General features: G+C 39.2%; 1 protein-coding gene across 7 annotated transcripts; it reads right to left on the bottom strand.

Annotated features, from left to right (window-relative positions):
- Nucleotides 1–3,215: 3,215 nt before the first annotated feature.
- LOC137101419 (RAS guanyl-releasing protein 1-like) lies at nucleotides 3,216–20,261 on the bottom strand. Of its 7 annotated transcripts, XM_067479837.1 has the most exons (17): nucleotides 20,014–20,257; nucleotides 19,215–19,390; nucleotides 13,513–13,618; nucleotides 11,935–11,997; nucleotides 11,710–11,841; nucleotides 10,936–11,089; nucleotides 10,589–10,762; nucleotides 9,669–9,785; nucleotides 9,290–9,565; nucleotides 8,789–8,869; nucleotides 7,783–7,887; nucleotides 7,507–7,616; nucleotides 6,905–7,049; nucleotides 6,710–6,746; nucleotides 6,173–6,292; nucleotides 4,985–5,310; nucleotides 3,216–4,890 (listed from the first exon to the last, which is right to left on the bottom strand). In XM_067479837.1, exons 1-17 carry the CDS (start codon nucleotides 20,148–20,150, stop codon nucleotides 4,756–4,758), a joined length of 2,394 nt encoding a protein of 797 aa, XP_067335938.1. In that variant the 5' UTR covers nucleotides 20,151–20,257; the 3' UTR covers nucleotides 3,216–4,755. The 7 variants fall into 7 exon arrangements, with proteins under 7 accessions (XP_067335938.1, XP_067335940.1, XP_067335941.1 ...); XM_067479839.1 differs by lacking the exon at nucleotides 6,173–6,292 and having other exon boundaries at nucleotides 20,014–20,259; XM_067479840.1 differs by lacking the exon at nucleotides 19,215–19,390 and having other exon boundaries at nucleotides 20,014–20,155.
- Nucleotides 20,262–20,794: the final 533 nt, after the last annotated feature.

Raw genomic sequence — 20,794 nt, 5'->3', positions numbered from 1 at the left:
CAGCTCATCAGCATTGTGTATCCTTTCTATAATAATTTAGTAGTAAATGTAATTTGTATTTTCACTGCATTCAGCAGACAGGCAGTAGTTGATGCACACCAGTGCCATCACACTGGGCATGTTTTAATCTGAAAATGAAAAACTAAACATTGCTCCACTTATTAAATATTCCCTCACATTTTTTTATTATCTGTCTACTTCAGTGAAATCCACAATGAATCTGCTCGTGCTGGAACGCACATATTAGAACAAACTATGATTGTTTGGGAACACGGCTCAAATGTACTGTCTACATGCTGGTGTGCATATGCAAATGATGTGCAGCAGCTGTAAAGGTCTTGCCTTGAGGAAAACAATAACGCCCTGCAAATATAAGCAGAATATGAGAAGAGAATTAATTTAAAGTTAATATTCTCAGTGTTATTGTACATCCTGTATGACTTGGCAATAAATGTAATAGAGAGCAAGCTTGTAAATACTTGCTTTGTGACACAGAGTCACATAGACCATATTAAAACAACTCTTATACACAGTGCATCACAGATATACAGTTCACCATCATGTTATTAGCTGACTTGGTTCTATGGGGAAACCTGTTTGGTTGTGACTCATCTTAACATCTACAGCATGGTTTGAAATGAAATTAGAACATCATGACCAACAGAGGATCAATCCTCCTCATATTTCATTTTCAAAGAGGTACTTGTAAAACAAACAGCATTTTTATTAGTATCGGCTATACTTTGCATAAGACTGTGAGCTGGGGCATCTATAATAAAACATTACATTTTCTATTTCAAATTGATTGTTTTACTCAATATGCATAGAAAAAACAACAAACTGTCCACCCACATCATGGCAAGATTTGATATCAAATGTTTCCCACTGCTCTGTGGAATGAGTCGGAGAAGTTTGGAGGGTTCGGATATAGACCAGCTCAGATGAGTGCTTGGTTTCCTCTCACCTTTATAAGGAATTCTCAGTGGGGGGGAAACCCACTCACCTCCTCCTACTTCCTCCTCTATTCATCTATATCTGCTCCTTTTCTGCAGCCGTGCTCTGCTTCACTTTCCTTGATCTTGATCTTGTGTTGTTTCAGAGGGTTGTGCTGATTGTCGAAGGCACCCTGGCTGCCCCGCCACTGCAGCATCTGCTCTTCTCTCAACTGCCCCCCCCATTTTGCTTTTCTTTTTTTCCCAGCCTCCTTCCTTTTCTCATCAATAAAGCTCTCTCTTCCTCTCTTGGAGTCTGTTTTTTTGCAGTATTTGTTCTGTTAGATAGCATATAGCGTTCAGCTCTTGGCACAGGAAAGACACTTTACACCAAACATCATGCTGCAAATTGGCATCTTTATAATATCCAACTTCTTGCCACATTTAACATCAGACAACACACAGACAAGACATTCTAACAATCTGTTCTTCAGCAAGACTCGAATGTGGTCCAATACACAGCATTTAGAGCTGCTTTCCCCTTTTTCTGCCATTACTGAAGTTGGCTACACCTGCAGGAAAAAACATAGATTGGAACCTAACATTATCCTAACACAATTCTCACCACCTATTTCATTATGTGTAATAGCATGTACTCTAAAAAGCAGCATTAACAAACAATACCCTAAATAAAGAATGTGCTTTTGGCTTATACATGAACCATGCTGTTAAGGGTTGTTAAGAGTGTTGTTTCTTGTCTTCAGCCAAAATGTATGTACAGTACATGCCTGTGCCAAACATAATGTGGAGGCAATGGGGGAGTATGTTTGTATGCCAACAAGAAGCTACAGGATTTAGTTTGAATTATGAAGGCAAAATAACATAATTGTTAGAGGCACAGCTGAGAATTATGTGTCTATTGGTTGGCAAAACACCTGAACAGCCCTTTTCTCGTTACACCCCTTCGCTATCATTAAGGTTAATTAAAAAATTCACTATATCTTCACCTCCAGAATATTTTGGCTAAATGAGCATCTCCCCCTCTCTCTCTCTTTTCCCTCCTTGCTTTCACTACTGTTTCTGTTTTTGCTCTTCCACAGGGGTCCTTTGGCCATCATTAGAACTTAATGAACTCAGTTTAATAATCAAGGGAATTAGTGGAGTTGAGCGCGGCTGTGGCCTTGCTATATCCTGCAGGCATTGTGGTAGTCTTTGAAATTTAAGCAGCGCTTCTGTGTGTGTGTGTGTGTGTTAAATGTGTTGTGTTCTTTGCATCCCCCCACACTCTGGTTTCAGGGGGACATAATGGGATGTTCCACATCTTCACCTAATTAGTTTCGGAGTGTGTTCATTAGACTTAGCAGATTTAGTTAACTTATGGGTATCTCACAATGGCCCAATTCACCCAAGTACACTGATGTCTAGGTGATAAATCATCTCTGTCTGCCTGTGGTAATAAGACTGACTTTGGTAGTGTCATACTCGTAACACGTGGATTTCAGATGTTACCTACACCTAAACATGTCTTACACTCGGCCTTAGGCTTAAATACATCACAATTAATTATGCTTACACTCTCTGTTGGGATAATGCGTGTATGTATTTATATTTCTGATGACTACCCTAACATGGTGGGGTAAATGCATTTGTCTTCTCAAGCTTGTATTACAGTCTTGATGGAAAATGAAGGCTTTGCTGGGATGTTGTTCCTCAAGTTTAACACATTCTTTAACACTTTCTCTCAGCCAGCCATGATATTGAAATTATTCAGTGTGCATAAAGCCGGAGTTGTAGTGCTACTCCTCTGCAGGAGAGCATCACATTAAAATAGAAGGCTAGACATGCAAGCTCCTGCTACACCTCAGAGACATGCCTTTTTTCACTATAGGTCTCTGTTCACTGGCCAGCCAATGTAAAGCAACAAGTCATTATGGCTTTAATAAATCAAGACACACAACACAATTTGAGTCTTTGTTTGAGTTATGTATGGATTAAGAAATTGAGAAATATTCATACTGAGTTAAAATCACTTGCTGATTGCAGTATGGCTCAAAGAAATCTGTGGTCTTGGTCTCTTCTTCTCCATCAGGAGACAATTGCCCACTCATTATTATGAGGCTAGTGTTAGCTTTGGAGCTGGACTCCAAATTACCAGCAGATCCCTAGGAAAAAGGTAGATAGGGACAGTCTCCAGACAATAGGTTGTAAGTATCATATTTTAAAAGTTTATATTTGGCAAATCCATGATTCCACTGGTTTTTAGTAACTTAACAAAACATACACTGTAGACGCATAATTTTATTTGTTAAAAGCAGATATATTTTGCTTTTCTCAGTTCCAGGCTTTTTTTAAAACTAAAAGACAAGTTATCTGATTGAAACTAACATCACAATATTAGTGGAAATTATCTGATTGTTCTCCAATTTGACTGAAATCTTACTTTTCAACAAACAGACATATAATTACAAGAACAAGAACAACATAATAAAGCCTCTGTGAATCTAAAACACTAGTAAGAAGCCACAAATTAAAAAAAAAACTATGAAGCTTTAGTGACCCCCAGTGGTCAAATAGAGTAACGCAACAGTGTAGTAGTAAGAGAAGACATGAAGTTAGTTGGTGTGAGAAAAGAGGATGGAGAGGATAGGGTTAGATGGAGGCAGATAATTCACTGTGGCGACCCCTGAAAGGGAACAGCTGAAAGAAAAGGAAGAAGAAGAAGAAGAGGACATTGTTTATTGCAACAATAAAAGAACAATACTGAGAGCAGATGCACCTTAACATAACATTGGCACGGTGTCTACTTTTTATTTACATTACACACATCACAAATACATCTATTTTGACTCCTGTTCACAGTACAACACTTCTACATTGGCCCACACTACCTTTAAATGACATGTTTGCACAATAAAAATAGAAAGTCTTAACATAATGCAAAACACAGAAGCATTAATAATTTACTGAAAGTACCAATATGCTGTACAAATCTCACTCTTTATATTAACTTTTTAGTGTTTCAGACAAATATTAGCAGGTGCACTGCAATCATTGTGTGCATTGTTGTGAACAGGTTCAGTGAGAACAGAGCAACAACACTACTGTAAATCCTCCTATGTTCATTCTGCTGATACTATCAGTGAGCTTTTTGTTATTAATAACAATAAGGAGCCCATCACAAACGTCTTGTTCTTAAAAACTGTGTTGCTGCACATATTGTATTGCAGCCTTGTATATTATGTGTAACATAAATATGTAACTTCATTCATTGATCAAGAATTGATCTAGCACACAGTTATATTTGCACTCTAAAATTCTGCACTCCTTCATTCAAACTTTTTATGTTCACATATGTGTAATAGGAAACTCCATATCAACTGCAACTACTCGTAATGGTGTAATACATAAAGTGAGTAATGCATACTAAGATAATTTTGCTGTAAAATTTTAATTGCACTTAAAACATTTTCAATATACTTCTACAGTCATTTTAGCATCTTTACGCTGTAAAGTAATTGTGATGTATTTTTGGTATATTATATAGACTGTACTATGTACTGTAACTGATTTTCCTTAGCTTCATTACTGGTGACATACAGTACTGATTGGATTTTTATGGTCGGTGGTGTTTTATTAGCACAAAAACACCTCCACTCCCTATGTGCATTTTATCTACTTTATATCATCTGATGCTGGGTAGCCTGAGTCTCAATATTTTGACAAATGACTGTTCATTGCCACTCAGTTAACATCTAGATCTATATGTGCTACCATGTGGGGGCAGCAGCAGTCTCCCTGGAGGAGGTTCAGTATACGTATTAGTCTAGGAGGAGGAGTCCTCCTCCACAGGGTGGAGAGCATGCCTCTTCAGCAGTGTTTTTAGTATCTCCACCTCGCGCTCTGTCTCCTTCAGCTTCCTACGTAGTGTCTCATTGACTTTCTCCAGTCTCTCATTCTCCTGAGAAAGACACCAAAGATTTGTATGATGTGCATTCAAGTATAGTATCAGTAATACAAGTGAGGGGAAAAGGGAAGTAGGTTATGAAACTTACTAATTGCAGAGATTCGTGGGTGGGTTTGCCCTCTTCCTCTGGTTCTTTAGGCTTTTGCACAACTGAGGCTCTGTTTTCCCACTTGGCACAGTATCTCTGTTTTCTCTGGGGCACTGGGCTGGGACATGAGGTGAGGGTGGGTGTTACTGGGACTAAAAGAGAAGGCTGAAATCGGACAGCCTCTGGGGATGAAGAAGAAAGCTGTGGTCCCTCTGTCTGGGTGCCACTATGGACCCTATGGGGCCGCAGATGGAACGGGACTGGGGAATCTGGGCTCCGGTCTTTGCTGTCATCTGGTGGATATGGGAAAGGACATTCTTCTAAACCTGTAAATAAGACAAACAGAAGATGCTAACTGTTAATCATGATGCACTTGACTTTCCACTTGACGTGACTTGTCTTTTCACTTAACTTTATGCTGAATTTTAGCACGACAGTGTATGATTGAAAGAGGTATAGACTCACAAGGATTTAAACAATGACTACAATACAGAAGATTCAGATAAGCATGTGATAAACCACAAACCAAATGACATAAAGCACTTGTGACTAACTAGCTGATCAAGTCTTTGCATGTTAATGGTATTTGTCTAAGTACCGCTGGATTTATGAAATATTGAATTGTCTAGTTTAGTTCTGGACAAAAAGAAGAGCTGTGTAGCTTTTGTTACTAATTTTTCTAAAGCTAAAACTCCTAAGAATCTTAAAGAGGCTGTGGTAATGGATGCCCGGTGTTTCTTAGGTTAAGCTGAGAAAATCCATATTAAGTAAAACTGAAAGTGCTTCTGATCTGAATATAGTAGCGTCATTGCAGTAGGTGGGGAGCTTCAGTCTTACTGTAAGTGAAACAGTTCCCACTGACAGCTGGAGGGAAATCACCCAGACAATTGACCATGTGCTTTGTTTTAGCTGCTGCAACATTACATGGAATCATGTAAATTCTGACTTTTACACTTTTCTATACAGTATGACTGGCAAGGTTACAATAAATAAGATCTTTGCCACCAGGTGGCATATTTTATACGAGTTTAGGTGCATTTCATTGTCAGCATACTTTTCTTGAGTGTTAATTTGTGGGAACGACTGTTTAGAGCACAAATTGTTGTCATTGTGTAATTATGTATATAAGTCTGTGTGTATGAATGTGAATACTTAAGCTGGTAATGAACCTCAAAACCCTTTACCCACCCTCTGAGGTGGTGACAGGTGTGGAACTCGGCGTTGGACTGTCATTGGTCACTTTGGTGTTCTTCTTGCACTCAAATGCCACCTGATCTTTGCACAGCTTGTGGCAGTTCATCCCGCAGTCTGAGCAGGCCAAAAGAATGCACAACATGTCACAGCAGGAACTGACATCGGTGTAACTTCAGCAAACTGACTTCTCTTTGAACCGTATCTGTTTTGCAAATGCAACTCTCGAACCTTTGCATGCTTACTGTCAGCCAAACAAATACTTCTCAGATCTTTGGAAGGACGGGGGAGGGGAAAAACTGTGGCTCTGACTGCAAAATATTTTTTTTCATGTGTTGCACAGTTGGGCTCGCAATATGCAACTCAGAAAACCACACTACACCTTCCTAAGATAACTTCATTTTACCTGCTCCCCACAAGACAGTTTGTAACTCTCCACAGCATAAAACAACAAAGTAGCATAATATAATACTGACATTTAGCCAAATATTGTTATGCCAAAGTTTTAAGATGAAGAGAGACTGCATTAATTACCTTTGCATTTGTAGCCTTGCTTGATGACACCCCACAACTGTTAAGGGAATATGGGAAAAATGTACGTCTCAACAAGCAAAAGTAAAAGCCAAATTAAATATCATTAAGACATTTGTAGAAGGTAACATTGCTGTAAAGCAGGAAAAATGCAGCAAAGCAATGTTACTTTATGTTTTAGTTTGAGTGTTGACTTACAAATCCTGAGCAGTTGTCACAGAAGGTGGGTTTCATGTAAGTTGTCTCCTGGAAGTTGTGCACGAACCCAAGACCCAGTTTAGAGCAGATGACACTTGCTCGCATGAAATAGGCTGTGATCTCATCTCTGCTGACAAGGCCTTGCCTGAACAATCCGACACATATGTAGAATGAGACATTAGATAATAGAGCAAACAGAGCTGTAAATGATACGCTACTAAAAGAACATTTTAACAGAAATTTTCACACTTGGAATATCTGAAATATTTATATTTATCCACTTGTGTGCTCATCTGACACATGTTAAACACATATGCAGTATTGGGAGTGTGTAATGTAAAAACTAAATAAATTACGGTGGTTTGCAAGTTTTCAGTCTACTTTGGGAAACACGTTACTCTGTGGGTTGTGAACATCATGTTTCATTTAGAATGCATGAAATATAAAAGAGTATCTATTTAGTGGTAGGGGGTTATGGTTAGTTCTGCAGCTATTTCATGTTTCCTGTTGCTACACTCTTCACTACAAATACCACTTTTGCTTCCTCCCCTCTGTAGTCACAAATAAGCACGGAACAAATACATGACCTGCTAAACACTCACTTCTCTTTGTCCATGACACAGAAGGAAAAAGGAAAGCTAGCAGCGATTTTCTCAAAGTCCCCATGAGAAATGAAGCCATTCTCATCATGATCATAGTTCTTAAACACGGACTGTGAAAGACAAGAAGCAAACACCATTGTTGCTAGACTGTTGGTGAACAATAGGCTGTCAAAATGGCTGCATGCAAAAGAATGGGCCGAATACACGAAGAGGGTTATATAAGAGCATTATTGAGTAGTTTATGGGGATGTAACAGTTTGAACCGGAAGCACTTACATCCACCATTCTCTGCACATGTTTGCTGATGGTTCGGGGGTCAGGCTTAGGAGACACACCTGAAGCCCAGTCCACAACCACTGGAGGTCTAGAAGGAGTGGCTGGCTAATAAAAGAAGTGGTTAGTCATTACAAACTAGTCTGGGCAAGGAAGATAAACATAGATATCATGCGATTTTGTCTGTATAAGCCTGTTACGGTAGATAAGCTTCTGAAACAAAAGCCAAATTCTCCACTGGCTAGGACTTTAGTAAACAACTAGTATAAGTACTTTTTTCTAATATTATTTAGTAAAAATATGCTTTACACATTTTTTTTTAATGAGAGGTGTCGTCAAAGGCTTATTGCCTCATTCCTCAACGATTTATACCTGGAGGTCTGGGTGGAGCAGGCCAGGGAGATGGTGTTCTGGGCAGAGTGGATTGAATAATTATATGTCTCATGCTACTGCTAGGCAGAGGGCAGGGCCAGAAAGGGGGGGCAAGGAATGACATTGGCATTCACATTCAAAATCTGATTAGCAACCTCAAGTGGTACCAGAGTGAGAAGGTTAGAGCTACCTGCTTTAAAATATTCAACTCACCAAATTTGAAGCAGAAATATGTCATTCCCGTTATAAATAAATAAAAAGTTATGATTATATACATTTAAGCTGGTTTCATATATTAACAACAACAACAAAAAATCTAGATCTGCCCCTGCCTTTAGCTTGAGAATTGAACTCAATGTTTTACCAAAATGTCAAATAACTCTGTTTACTCTGTAAACTATTTTAGTTAGACTCTTGGCTTGTTAAAAAGCTAGATGCTTCCCCTTGGTTCCTGCCCGCCATAAACTAACTTTAAACGGCTGCTTCTGATCTAGTGTACTGACATAAGAGCCAATCTTCAAATCAACTACTCCACAACAAAACAAATGAGCATATCTCTCAAAATGTCAAACTACTGCCTTAAAGATAGCTGGTAAAGGGGTGTTAATGTAAAAGTGTCTCCATTTCCATCACTCACAGGGGCTCTACAGTTCTTGGGCTCCCTGGTATAGGACAGCTCATAGATCTCATCCTCGGTGTAGTAAAGGTCCAAGGACAGCTGAGGGGAGATAGAGTCCACATGTCAGCACAAGGGTTGTAAACAGAAAGAGAAAAAGCTCTGTGTACCACTAGATTTCTCTTTGAAACATGTTTTGATGAGGGGAAATTTCGGTCACAGGGTAACTATTCTCTCTTCGTGGGCATTCTGTTGATGAAGTACGATTAAAGCACACAAACTGCACACGCATAAGACAACAATACAGCAATCTGAACTCACTCTCATTCACACTCAGTTTGTCACCCACACACTCATAGATCATAGACTCTCATCGCACCCACGCGAGCGCAGACAATCCTCATGCTGAAACATGCTCATTTGCATCTGCGTTTGTGTCCAATACAATGCAGTGAATCACATGAATCTAAATAATGACTTAAAAACATTCTGAATACAAAGCTGCACTGAAAGGTGTAGTACCGTCAACAAATGGACCAGATCCTTGTTAGCATCCAGCCTGGGTGGGATCTGCTGAAGCTGGATCAGTTCATTAATGTGGTTGTAGAGTGCCTGGAGCTTCTGGACATTGACCTTGTTTTCCTCCACATAGTCTGACATGGCCTCATTAACTGAAATCAAGTCTTTCAGGTGGACGCCCAGGATAGGGATTTTAAAACCTGTGCACCTGTGGTAAGCTTGTCTATAGTTGTCATAGTTTCTGCAGGAGGACAGCAAGTCTGTCATCTCATTCAGCACCTGGTGAATGAATAGAGTTTTTTTTTTTTTTTTGTAATGACTAATGTGAGAATGTTTTGCTTCTAAAAAAAATTTGATTCCTGTGTGGTTAATAAGCTTTTACCTTGGTGGCCTCGCTGGGTACATGTGAGGTGGTGTCTTTCAGTCTGGAGATCGAGCTGTGACAAAGGCCTCCTACCACAGCCATTAGTGTATTGTAGTTGTGCATAAGATGTAGACTCTGGGGGACACACACATATCAGTTCATCTGTACTGCACACATACAAACAGCTGCACACAATTAAACTTGTTCCAGGTAGCACTGATTATATAATTCACAACACTGCCGTTACATAAGCCACTTGTATTGTTGGCTTTTTCTTCCTTTGCTCTGATATCTCACTCCTTTTTGAAAGTGCTTTTCCCTCTCTTTTTAGTTCCCTAATACGTGCTGTCACTGGAGCACTATGGTGTGAAATTCGTTTCCACACCCGTGGGTTTTGAGGTTGATAGCAGCGAGCAGCAGCAGACTGGTGCATTAGTGTTACAGTGCAAGAGGTCTTCCAGAGTACAAGCCTGCCTAACGGCTCCCTGAAGCCAGTGCATCAAATCTCAGCAGGCTGCATGCAGTTTCATGTTGGAGTGACTTTAACAAGCAAGGTCTGTCGAGCAACTACAATCACCAGTCATTTGTCTTTTATCCACTTCCCCAAACCCCTCAGCAAGTGTAGGTGTGTTCCACTTCACGACTACATTAGCTTGCATTCAGTTAATATTTTCCTTTTGGTAAAATCTTTGGATATGCTAAAAGCCTGCAGCAGAGCTTCTGAGAATCATTACTAGCTCTCGGTGAATATACATTGTGCCTTGGAAATTATATAGCATTGCTCTGAGTGCGGCAATAGATTGCCATCAGTTAGATAAGGTGTGTGAACAATAGCACGTAGAAGCAAGCCAAGAGAAAATGTTTCAAATGCAGTTCCCTTTTTTTGATCAACCATGAGCAAATACTGTAAGAGTAGCAGTCACTGATTTAGCTTCTACCTGTGCCACATGGATGAACTTGGTGAAAACCTCAGCTCTCAGTTGAGCAGTTGGCCGGCTTAGCACCATCAGCTGAACCCACTGGGAAATACCATTACACAGGGCGATGGAACGCTCCATCACGGGGATGTCCTTCATACAGCAGCTTCGAATGTAATTCTGATAGTCTACAAACTGGTAGAGATAGCAGAGAGAGGAGCATCAACTACTGCACGGAAACTGCAAGACATTTCCCGTGGGGAGGAAATACTAAATGGTTTTTGGTTCACAAAGAAGTATGCCAAATAAACAAATCATCACTGTGCAACCTGCACAATGTTTTTTGTGTCACGAGCAGGCATACTCACTGATATCCTGCAAAAGGACTTGAACTCCAGATAAGTGAGATGCTCAGCCAGCTCAATGGGCTCCAAGTGATCAAAAAGAAGAGAGACCTTCCTCTTTTTACTGCTGTTAGCTTTGATCTTCTGGCTGGCCTTCCATGACCATTCCCGTTCGTTTCTAGAACAAACCATGGAAAATAACATGACCACGCCAGAAAATATAAAAATACAATAGTAAGACAAAGATTTTTCATCGGATGTCAGGATGCATCTATAAATTGCAGATTGGATTGAGCTGTAATAATGAATTAACAATTTGTTGTTGTTTTTAGCATAATTCCAAGTTCTGTTAAATCCGTTTTAAAACGAAACTTGACACGGTCCAACTTTTGAATTATGAATTATGGCTGTGGATTTATAGACCACCTTTTATGGTAAATTGAATGTTTTTGGATGGATCAACTTGAGTTTAGGGAAATTAAGACAGACGCCTGGCATTTTATTGCCAATCAAGAACCCCAGTTAGAATATTTGACATTGTCAAATTGTATTGTATGTCAGGTGTGACATACAACTTAAATTTTGTACATATAATACACAGATACATTGAAATATACATACTGCACATGGGATCTAACTTTGAAGCTACTTTAACAGCCTCTGAGTTATACTGCCCATACTTCGAAGTCAGTATTCTTGATCGTGACTGATTTTAGTAGTTTCTGTGAGTTAACAAACAACTCAGAGTCATGTAGGCCTAATGTCTCAGATGCCAGCTGATCAGAGATTAACACTTACATCCATTTGGTCTCTAGAAGAGAGCAAAGATGCTCCTGTCCCTGCTCGCTGATCAGCTCCCGGAACTGGTCCAAGCTGTCTGACAAGTTGTGGTGCAACCGGAACATCATCCAGAATTCCTGGATCCAATGCCTGGTGGTCAGAAACAGTAAAGCGGGTCTCCCACAAAACAAAACATACTTTACCTCTTATTTACAATTAATCTAATTCGACTTTTAAACTGACCTGATGACGTAGCATATCCTTTGGCACTCTGTTGGCTGCTCATTGTCCAGCGCAGTTTTGAATGTAAAGACTTCAGTTAAGAAATTAAATATTGCTGACTGATCAATATTATTACCTGAAGTGTGGTTATTGTTGTCTGAAAGCCGAAGGTTGGATTCAGAGTCAGCAGCATTGCGAGTTCGGCAACACTTTTGTTCAGGTAAAAAAAAGAAATCTAGGGTAAATGTGATGATCTTCGACACAGGTGCAGTCTGTTATGAGTAAATAATGAAGTAAATAATGAGCATATGCTGTACAGTTATTTTTCCTATAAACAACTCATTAATAAAAAGCCACAGCAACTAAACTAAAAGGCAAACAGAAGTGACATTTGGTAATGTGGGAGGAGGCGACTGCATGAAGCAAAGCTCTGATGAGCATCACTTAATGAATCATTCTGGCAAACAGAAGAAAGAGAATAACAAAATGTAGAAAGAAAATAGACAATCAGTGTTGGTTACTGTGCATTGTTCAGGGGCAGGATTCTAAACAATGTCATCAAACCTTCGAATCATAATTTATTATCTTGGTCACCCTGCCGTCCATTTTGCAAATGCTGACCACAAATATGCTGGCCGGTGAGCATATATACTTCACACAAATACTAACACACTTCCCTATTATTCGAAACAGTTTTTATAAATATATTGACACTATATCTCTCAACTGGCAGAAATCAGCTTGAAGCAATGCACATAATATGGCTAATTGCGTCATGGGAGCAGAAGAACTACCCACGCAATCCCAAGGCCAGACTGTAATGAAGGCGGTTAACGGCCCCTTGTCTCTTCCCTGATCCTAACCCACACATTGAATTCATTTGATGCATCCTTTTGGGTCTTCGCCTCAAATGAGAGGGTTAAAAATAGCAGAGGGGCCATTTAGCATGGCCCACTCTGATGTGAGTTTTTGTAAGCATGGAACTCTTCAAGGAACGTAGGGTCTGTGTTTATATATAGTCGAAGAGGGCTTGTATGTGAAATAGACAGAGGTAACTAACACCTTAAACCCCAAGACTGCACACTGGTTCAAGTAAGCTCCTCTGACAGGCTTTGTGACGCCACTGCTGTTTCCTGAATGGCAGCATAGGTGACAGGCCCTCCTCTCAAGACACTGCCAAAAAGGGTTTTTTTAAGGTCTGAAGTTGGTAAAATGAAAAAGACTGTCAAATATTTTGAAAAAGACCAAATATACAATGGTAATGGGCCTGTTATTGAATCCAGAGTGATAGAAATTTACACAGTGACACTAAAAATGATTAAATGACAGAAATTTAAATGTTCTACAGTAACTGACAGCAGGAGTAAACACGAGCTGCCACTTTCCTATCAGATTTTACAGTGACAGTTATGGGCTGCCTTGTAAGCCAAGTATGAGCTTGATTGCCTGTTGCTGTTGACAACCAAACGAAGTAGCACACAGAGAGCCAGTGATCTGATCCTATGTTACATTTGCTCAAAATTGGCCAATGCATTGTTTGAACCATCTGGCTGTGTTGTGAGAGTGGTTATATCTTTATGGTGGGTTGTTGAAGGATATAGAGCGATGAGTCTGTCCAGCAGATCACTGGAGGAGATGAGGAGACGGTGCATGGTCAGGGTGATGTTCAACAGGTGGCTGCTCCTACATACACAACCATCCGAGTCTGCAAGACAAAATGACTTGACTGTACCATCGCTGGAACAAAGTGGAGTGGTATTACAATACAACATGTCATCCCGTCATAAAAAACCTTTCTCTTACAAGCCACGGGTTTTTCCCATGTTTTACTAAACCAGAATCACATCTTGCATTTGAAACATCATTTTTTTTAAAGAGGGGCTTTGATGTAGGCTATGTCCATTATCCATTACAGGGCTGACTAGGGAAAAACTAGATTAATGTGTGTGCCATGTTTTGTCTGCATGGCCTTCCAGCAAAACAAGACTTTAAACGCAAGGCTTCATATTGAATGAAATGAAATTATCTATCAAATATCACTGAGCTTTGAAATTAGACACTGTATAGGCACCATGATAAGCCACAACATTAATACCACCTGGTGGTTTTGATCTGGTTAAAAAATGGTCATAAAACTATTGAGTGAAAAACCTGTCAGCACACAAGGCTGTTAAAATCAGCTTCACATTTACGAACACTGATCTTTCACCCTTGTTTTCTATTAATTGTTGTTTTTTTTTTATAATTACCATAATCATTTTTGTTTAAAACATTGCTTTCTTGTACCATTGCACTTGTTGTTTACGTAAAATTTTTACTTGAGTAGAAGATTTGAAGTGGTACATGTAGTGGAGATGTTTTTTAGTTCACTACTTACACTTTTACTTGAGAACTGACTTTGTGTACATCTGCACACAGTGTATCACTTTCATTTCTGATCAGCCTATATCAACTATACTCATATTTGCAATGTTTTATTGCACATATTTCAATAACTTTAATTACTTCTTTTCTGACTACTACTACTTTTCAAAAAAAAAAACACTATATTTTGTAGATGGCTCGAGTAACTAAAGAATGAAAAAATTTGATTTCAAATAGTGTTTTTGTCCATGTTGCATAAGACTGAGACAAAGTAAAAAAAATGCATAACTGTGTAAACCTCTAAGTATTTATCTGAAAAAAACCACACAGATATTTCCTTCTGTGGACAACAGAGAGTTAGTTAATCTGGTGAAATACCAGCTAATGCACACACTATACTTTCTCAAACCTGGTTTATGAAGATTTTCCTTTTCCTCTGATTGTATGAACCTCTGCGGCTTGGTTGTCTCACTACCTTCTCGTTTCCTTTCTCCTCACATATATCTCACTTCCTCCCTTTGTGACCAAACCACTGCTCCTTATCTCGGTTGTCTGATTTTATGGTACATGACATCTTTTGACCCACAAATAAAAGGAAACTTTTTGTCAACCACTTTAAAACATACCTTATATTTGTAAAAACAAATATAGAAGGACATGCCAATGCCATATCTCCCCTATAGCAAATTTCCTGCCCATTTTTTAAAATAACACACACACATATCTTCTGTCACACATGAATTAGTGGTTGGCATAAAGAGGAAGCACATTTAATTCCAACTTTGAAACTATTACTTGTATAACATGTGATAATTTGGGCTATTTACTGTATCTTCCTCTGACAATCTCAATAAAATCAACACAGGGTTTTGGACGTTTGAAGAACATTCGCAAATTGTAAAGTTGAGTGTTGTTTCCCTTTAAGCTTCACCAGTATCTTGACACCATCAAGGACATCAGGCGTCTGAGGACCCACTTTTACACCATATCACCTTGGAAATACCTTGGACACCATGGCAACATGTTTTCTAATCTTTGTTATCTGTAAGCAACTCACCACTCCAGTCGCAGCTGACTAATCCAGCTCTCACATCCTGCATGGGGTGTGTTTCTGTTTGTAACACACAGAGCCACTACCAGCTAAACCCAGTTAATGTCGATGACCTCATAACTCGAGTCAATAAGAGAATAAAAGAGACAAGTGAAACATTGTCTCATACTCAGAATAGCATGGCTGGTAAAGCAGGAAAGCTTTGATGTGTATGTATACAGGCAAAAGCGAGTTCTTTTTCTGGATATCTGTGGTACATAAGCTATACATTACTTCTGCTTTATTTAAATTATGCATTTTCGCAGTCCTTCTACTTCCCTATTTGCTAACAATCGAGTGTGGATCAGTCAAAACAAGACCTATGGCAAGTGCATAACAGGAAGCCATGACTCCCTATCAGGTAAACAATTGCTCCATCCGTTTTTTCACAACTTTCAAACCACTAAGCCTCCCTGTGCAGGGTTAATTGCAGGAGGAAATCCCCGTGAATGACTTGGAAATTAGAAAAGCTGCACGATATGATGATGAACACAAGAGAGGGCATGTTATCTTAGACATTCATCAGCCACGCCAAACCTGTTACTTTTCCTTGTTTTGACAGAGGCCCAGACTGCATGGCCTCTTTGTTTTAAATGACTTTAAGTCAGATGTAAGATAATGGTTATCTCTCTCTACTCTGTGAAAACATCTCCAACTTTGTAACACTCTTTAATTCATATATTAAAGCAATACTTCACAGGCAGGGTACAGCACTTTTGTATTTTTTGCTACATGATTGCATTAATGAATAATAGAGAGAGATACCTTCAAGCCGTGGATACATTGTAGAACAGGTAAGATATAAAGGATAGCTGAAAGTAATGAATGACACTAAAACATTTGTTGACATTTGGCCTATAAACAGTTTGAATATTTAGCTATACAGTGTGTAACAGCTAAAAAGGATTGATTCTGTTAACTTAAAGCCACAGTATGTCACATTTTTACATTTTTCAAATCACTTAATGTGGAGAGGTAGGGCTTGGTGAGATGGAACAACAATGTAACACAACAGTTTGTTTTATATGGTTGACATCAATAATTATAAAGTAATCAAATAATCAAACTTGCTTAAAGATGCTGACAAACCCATCTGAACTAAAGGAGATCGTTACTGTTGGAGAACTAGCAATACCCAATTATCTCCTCCTTGAGACCAAGGCAGATACAAAAGCATTTCAGACGTGTTTTATGTCACCTCTTTTTTCATCACCTGGTGCATTTAGTAAAGCGTAATTTTCAAAGACAACTGTTTTCTGGTTTTACTTTTCCTGCCCTCTGTAGAAAATCTGGTAAAAAAAAAAAAAAAACATCTCTGATTTCTTTCTGCTGTGCCTACATTAAAATTGTGTCCAGTAAATTTCTGTCAGTCACCCTGGTGAAGGCAGTTGTCGAGCTGCTGTCTCTTTGTCCTAGTGACAGACAGACACAAAGACTGTCACTCTGATGACGGAGGACACTGAATGGAGGCTGGAGTCTTTGTGAACTGAATGGTACAGTATGTTGCCTCATACAGCTCGTACCTCAGTTTAAGTACAAACTTTCAATTACATTTTCGCTTTATGTTTGCAGTAGTGGAACAACTTCAATGTGTTTCCACCAGTGTGAGATGCCGATTTTAATGGCCCTACAGTATCCAAACACATGAGTCCGCAACTATAGTCAATATCAGATATAACATATTTTTATCATGGGGAGGAATTAAGTGATGATACTTATGACATATTACACATATGGCTTATGACAACATAATATGGCACAGCCCAAGGGAGAGGTGCTAACAGAAAGGTCTTTGACCCACTGTTGAGAAATTTCCGCTTAATATTTTAGAGTGAGGCTCGCCCTTCTAACCTTCAGAGAAAGACCAATTATTCCTACTTAAACGGAAAATTTTGAAGCATTAACTGTAATTTCATAAAACTATTACCTGGGTGAATGTGGTAGAAAAAGAAGAGGGACTGCTGGGCAGAGCAGAGTAGACTGAATTTGAGTCATTTGCTACTGTAGCCTGAATCCCAAATGTTGCATATTGCATCTTAAACGTAATCGATAAATCCACAGATTCATCTATTAAATCTACAGATACAACCCACAGGGGCATCTTTTCTAAAAGCACATGTATGGAAGCCGATCATCTAACAGTAATGATTAAATGGTTAAAACTGCCACAACTACTACTAGTGGTACTGCAGTCAGTTTTTGCATTTGTACTAACACAAGCATTGGCTGTTTAGTTGTTTAAAAAAAGATAGCAACAGCCACTTTTATATCATTAATATTTAAATAATGTCTAGTATTTTTATTTTATTTTATTTTTTTATTTTTATTTTTTTCCTTTCAGCTTATCGAATGAGTTCAGCCACAACGGATCATTGTCCGCAAGTTGATTTAATGAACACATTTGAAACGTGTAGCACTGATGAAGGTGTAGCTTATCTGATGCAATTGTTGCAAATCTGACATAAAAAGGTCGGGAAACACTACAGGAAACTCACTATATCTTTAGATATCATTTAATGACCAATTGTAAACATTTAATCTGGTTCCATTTTCTCAAATACATGAATAAAAATATATTGCGACCATTATAAAAACACCTAGCTAAAAGTGAATTACTGTAGGGCAACACTAGGCATGTTCGGAGTGTGCTGTACATCCTGTGTAGAGACTGATGATGTCAGTGACAGTTATCGATCCACATCTCACAGTGCTTTGCATTTCAAAGGCTGGTCAGCATCTGAGAACTGCTGTTGGGGGGAATGACCTTTTGGCTCAGCCAGGCTTGAAGCTGCCATCAGGTAATCCTTCAAATAGCTCTTACGTGCACTCTCACATTTGAAAAGGTGGCAGGGCCCGTGGGCTTTAGTTGTTTAGCTGTGATGTGGGCTAGGAGGAGCAGGACTGGACTCCATTTACTAGAAAACCACAGTCATAACACACTGAACGGATAGATACAGTAAACAGTATCTTGGACATGTGTGAACAGGTCTCATATTTTGCAATTTGACAGTCAATTTACTTTTTCAAGGCAAGTGTTCAGAGCACTGTTCGACACTACTGTAGGGTTCCTTAACTCATTTAATTAATTCAGTTTCCTTAGTGTTTCTGAAATGAGCAGCAGGCTGTTGTTAGTGTCTGACTGCAGATAGATGTAGTTATAAGATGTCATTTTATGTTCAGCCCATTGTAACACCTCTCCGTTGCTCTTGCTCCATTTGTGTAACCAGGCAACAGCAATTTGAAAGCTTGTCTCTTCAGAGACGCAATCACCATAACTCTAAGAGCACTCCAGACAACTTGATGAAGCCAATGATCTTTGCTTGATTGATCCAACGACGGCCTACTCAATCACTGCTGTTTTTTAGCAATTTAAAAAGCACTCTATTAATCTTGTATCCAGCGAAACACAAATCTTAATCCGCTAATTGACAAATACACCCTACAACCGCAAGAACACATACAAACAATAATAAAGGTTGTTTCACCAAGCTTATTAAAATCTTGCAAAGCAAACTAACAATATCAGTCAACAATATGTGTATTTAAATTCTTAGAATAAACAATACTACCAAAATACAAACAACTGCAGCCATTTTAGGATAGTACGTTTGCTTTCAAATGCAAACTCCCCTTTTGTGTAGAGGCTAGTCAAAACTTGTTAAAGATTTACAAGTGCCAGCAAAAGCTGTGAGGAAAACGGAGACTTCTGAGTAAGTATATGTCCACACATAGTGTTGTTTCACATTGTTTGGATTTGTAATCTTACTGCTGTGGTTGTTTGTTTTTCAGAAATGCAGAACAGCAGTGTTCCCCCTATAGTGCAAAGGCAGCCAACCAAAGGACTCACCAAAGGACTGCAGACAGGCCTGGATGAGCTCCTCCCAGCTTGCCCCCTTTGTGAGGTGTCCCAGCAACATCATGGATTTACCTGGGGTGGTCTGGGCTTGGCTGGGTTTGTGGAACCTGTGAGGCCGGACTGGAGGGGAAACTCTAGACCTGGAGATGTATCCTGCAGTCACCCTCCTTGAGAAACCGCAACACAAGAATATTGAGGGGGAGGAGGAACACAAGGGCTTGCTGTTATAAAAGTGTTTGTCTGTATGTGTGTGAGGATGTGTAATACACAGCACATGTGTTTCAAATCATACCTCTTACAAGACCATAGATTGTTGTTCATATGAAATTATTTATTATGACTTTACAATATATATATGTATATCTTTAGAGCTACTTTAGAATTTATAACTCCCCGCTGGATTTTGATATTCATTGTTCTCATTTCCTTCCTATAACTTGGGGAAATACTGGTTGTATATAATAGTCCAGTTCAAACTCGTAAACAAGAAAGAATTTGTTCTAAAGCATTGTGAGCATATCGCGTCGAAAAAAAGTATAAAAACACCCGATGTCTAAAACCTTGTTGACCTATGGCGCATTGTAGCATAAAACCACTAGACACCATCGATTCAGTTTTTACCAATCGGCAAATAAGAGCAAAAAAAATCACACTTGTTCATCTACAACACGATGCAGACAAACTCAGTTTTGTGAAATATTGACGTTAGTGTTGAATAAGAACTAAATATTTTCACCATAACCGCACCTGAAACTTCTCGGTAAAACAATGAAAACATTATGGCACTTACGCTTCGTCCTTTCCCTTTTCGTCCGATGTTATACTTTCGTTTTGATTGTTGCCTTTTGATTGACATCCCATGGCAAGGTACTGGGCGACGAGCGGCTGAACTAGACTGTCCATCTGTGTTCTCCTCGGTGGGAGCATTTCATCCTTCTGCTCGGCTCAGTGCGCCTCAGAGGTCTCAGCATTGTGCTGACTCGTCAATGAACGTTACACAATTAAGATTCCCCCAGCTTGTCTGCGAGTGGGCGGCCGTGCTGCTGGGCTTGTCACTCATGCAGGTTGGGCTCTGCCCTTCACCACTGGTTACTACTTGCGTCAAAAGTCGTGTTGTCACAGGTCTATAATTTATTCAAAGAATCGTTTTTTGGTCGTTCTAATATCTTCTAAGGGCAAGATCCAACAAAATTAGAGGCAGTCAATAAATGTTACAATATTCTTACTCATTATAAAATGTAAAGTAGACTAATCATCATAGATTTTAGTGTCCACAGCCTTATCAAATAATTAATCAAAAGACTCAATTGATTCACATGAAACCAGGGCACAGGTCTTTTAGGGGACCTACATTTTGGAAAATCTCTGGGATGTGATTCCTCTTGGAAACGTTTGTTTGCTCAGTCTGCAGGACAGGAAAGGGTGTGATTTCCCTATAGAGATAACATGCTGTAGCATCCCTTAAAGTACATAGTGGATGTTGAATAAGGGTACCACAGGCTACTGTAGGTGGTCCAGAGGAGATGTTTCCTGAGTGGTAAGTCTTATCACACTCACCCAGATGGACGACT

This window comes from Channa argus, chromosome 16 (genome assembly GCF_033026475.1).
Source record: "Channa argus isolate prfri chromosome 16, Channa argus male v1.0, whole genome shotgun sequence".
Taxonomy (NCBI): domain Eukaryota; kingdom Metazoa; phylum Chordata; class Actinopteri; order Anabantiformes; family Channidae; genus Channa; species Channa argus.
The sequence above is the reverse complement of the archived record's forward strand: the minus strand, read 5'-3'. Positions and strand labels throughout refer to the sequence as shown.

What these genes read in the sequence shown, in the direction of transcription:
- LOC137101419 (XM_067479837.1), bottom strand. Translation starts at nt 20,150, where the DNA reads ATGCTCCCACCGAGGAGAACACAGATGGACAGTCTAGTTCAGCCGCTC. An exon ending in GCAAGGCTACAAATGCAAAG is followed by an intron (nt 6,293 to 6,709) that starts GTAATTAATGCA and finishes TGGCCTGCTCAG; the next exon opens with ACTGCGGGATGAACTGCCAC. An exon ending in ACCTGTCACCACCTCAGAGG is followed by an intron (nt 5,311 to 6,172) that starts GTGGGTAAAGGG and finishes TCTTATTTACAG; the next exon opens with GTTTAGAAGAATGTCCTTTC.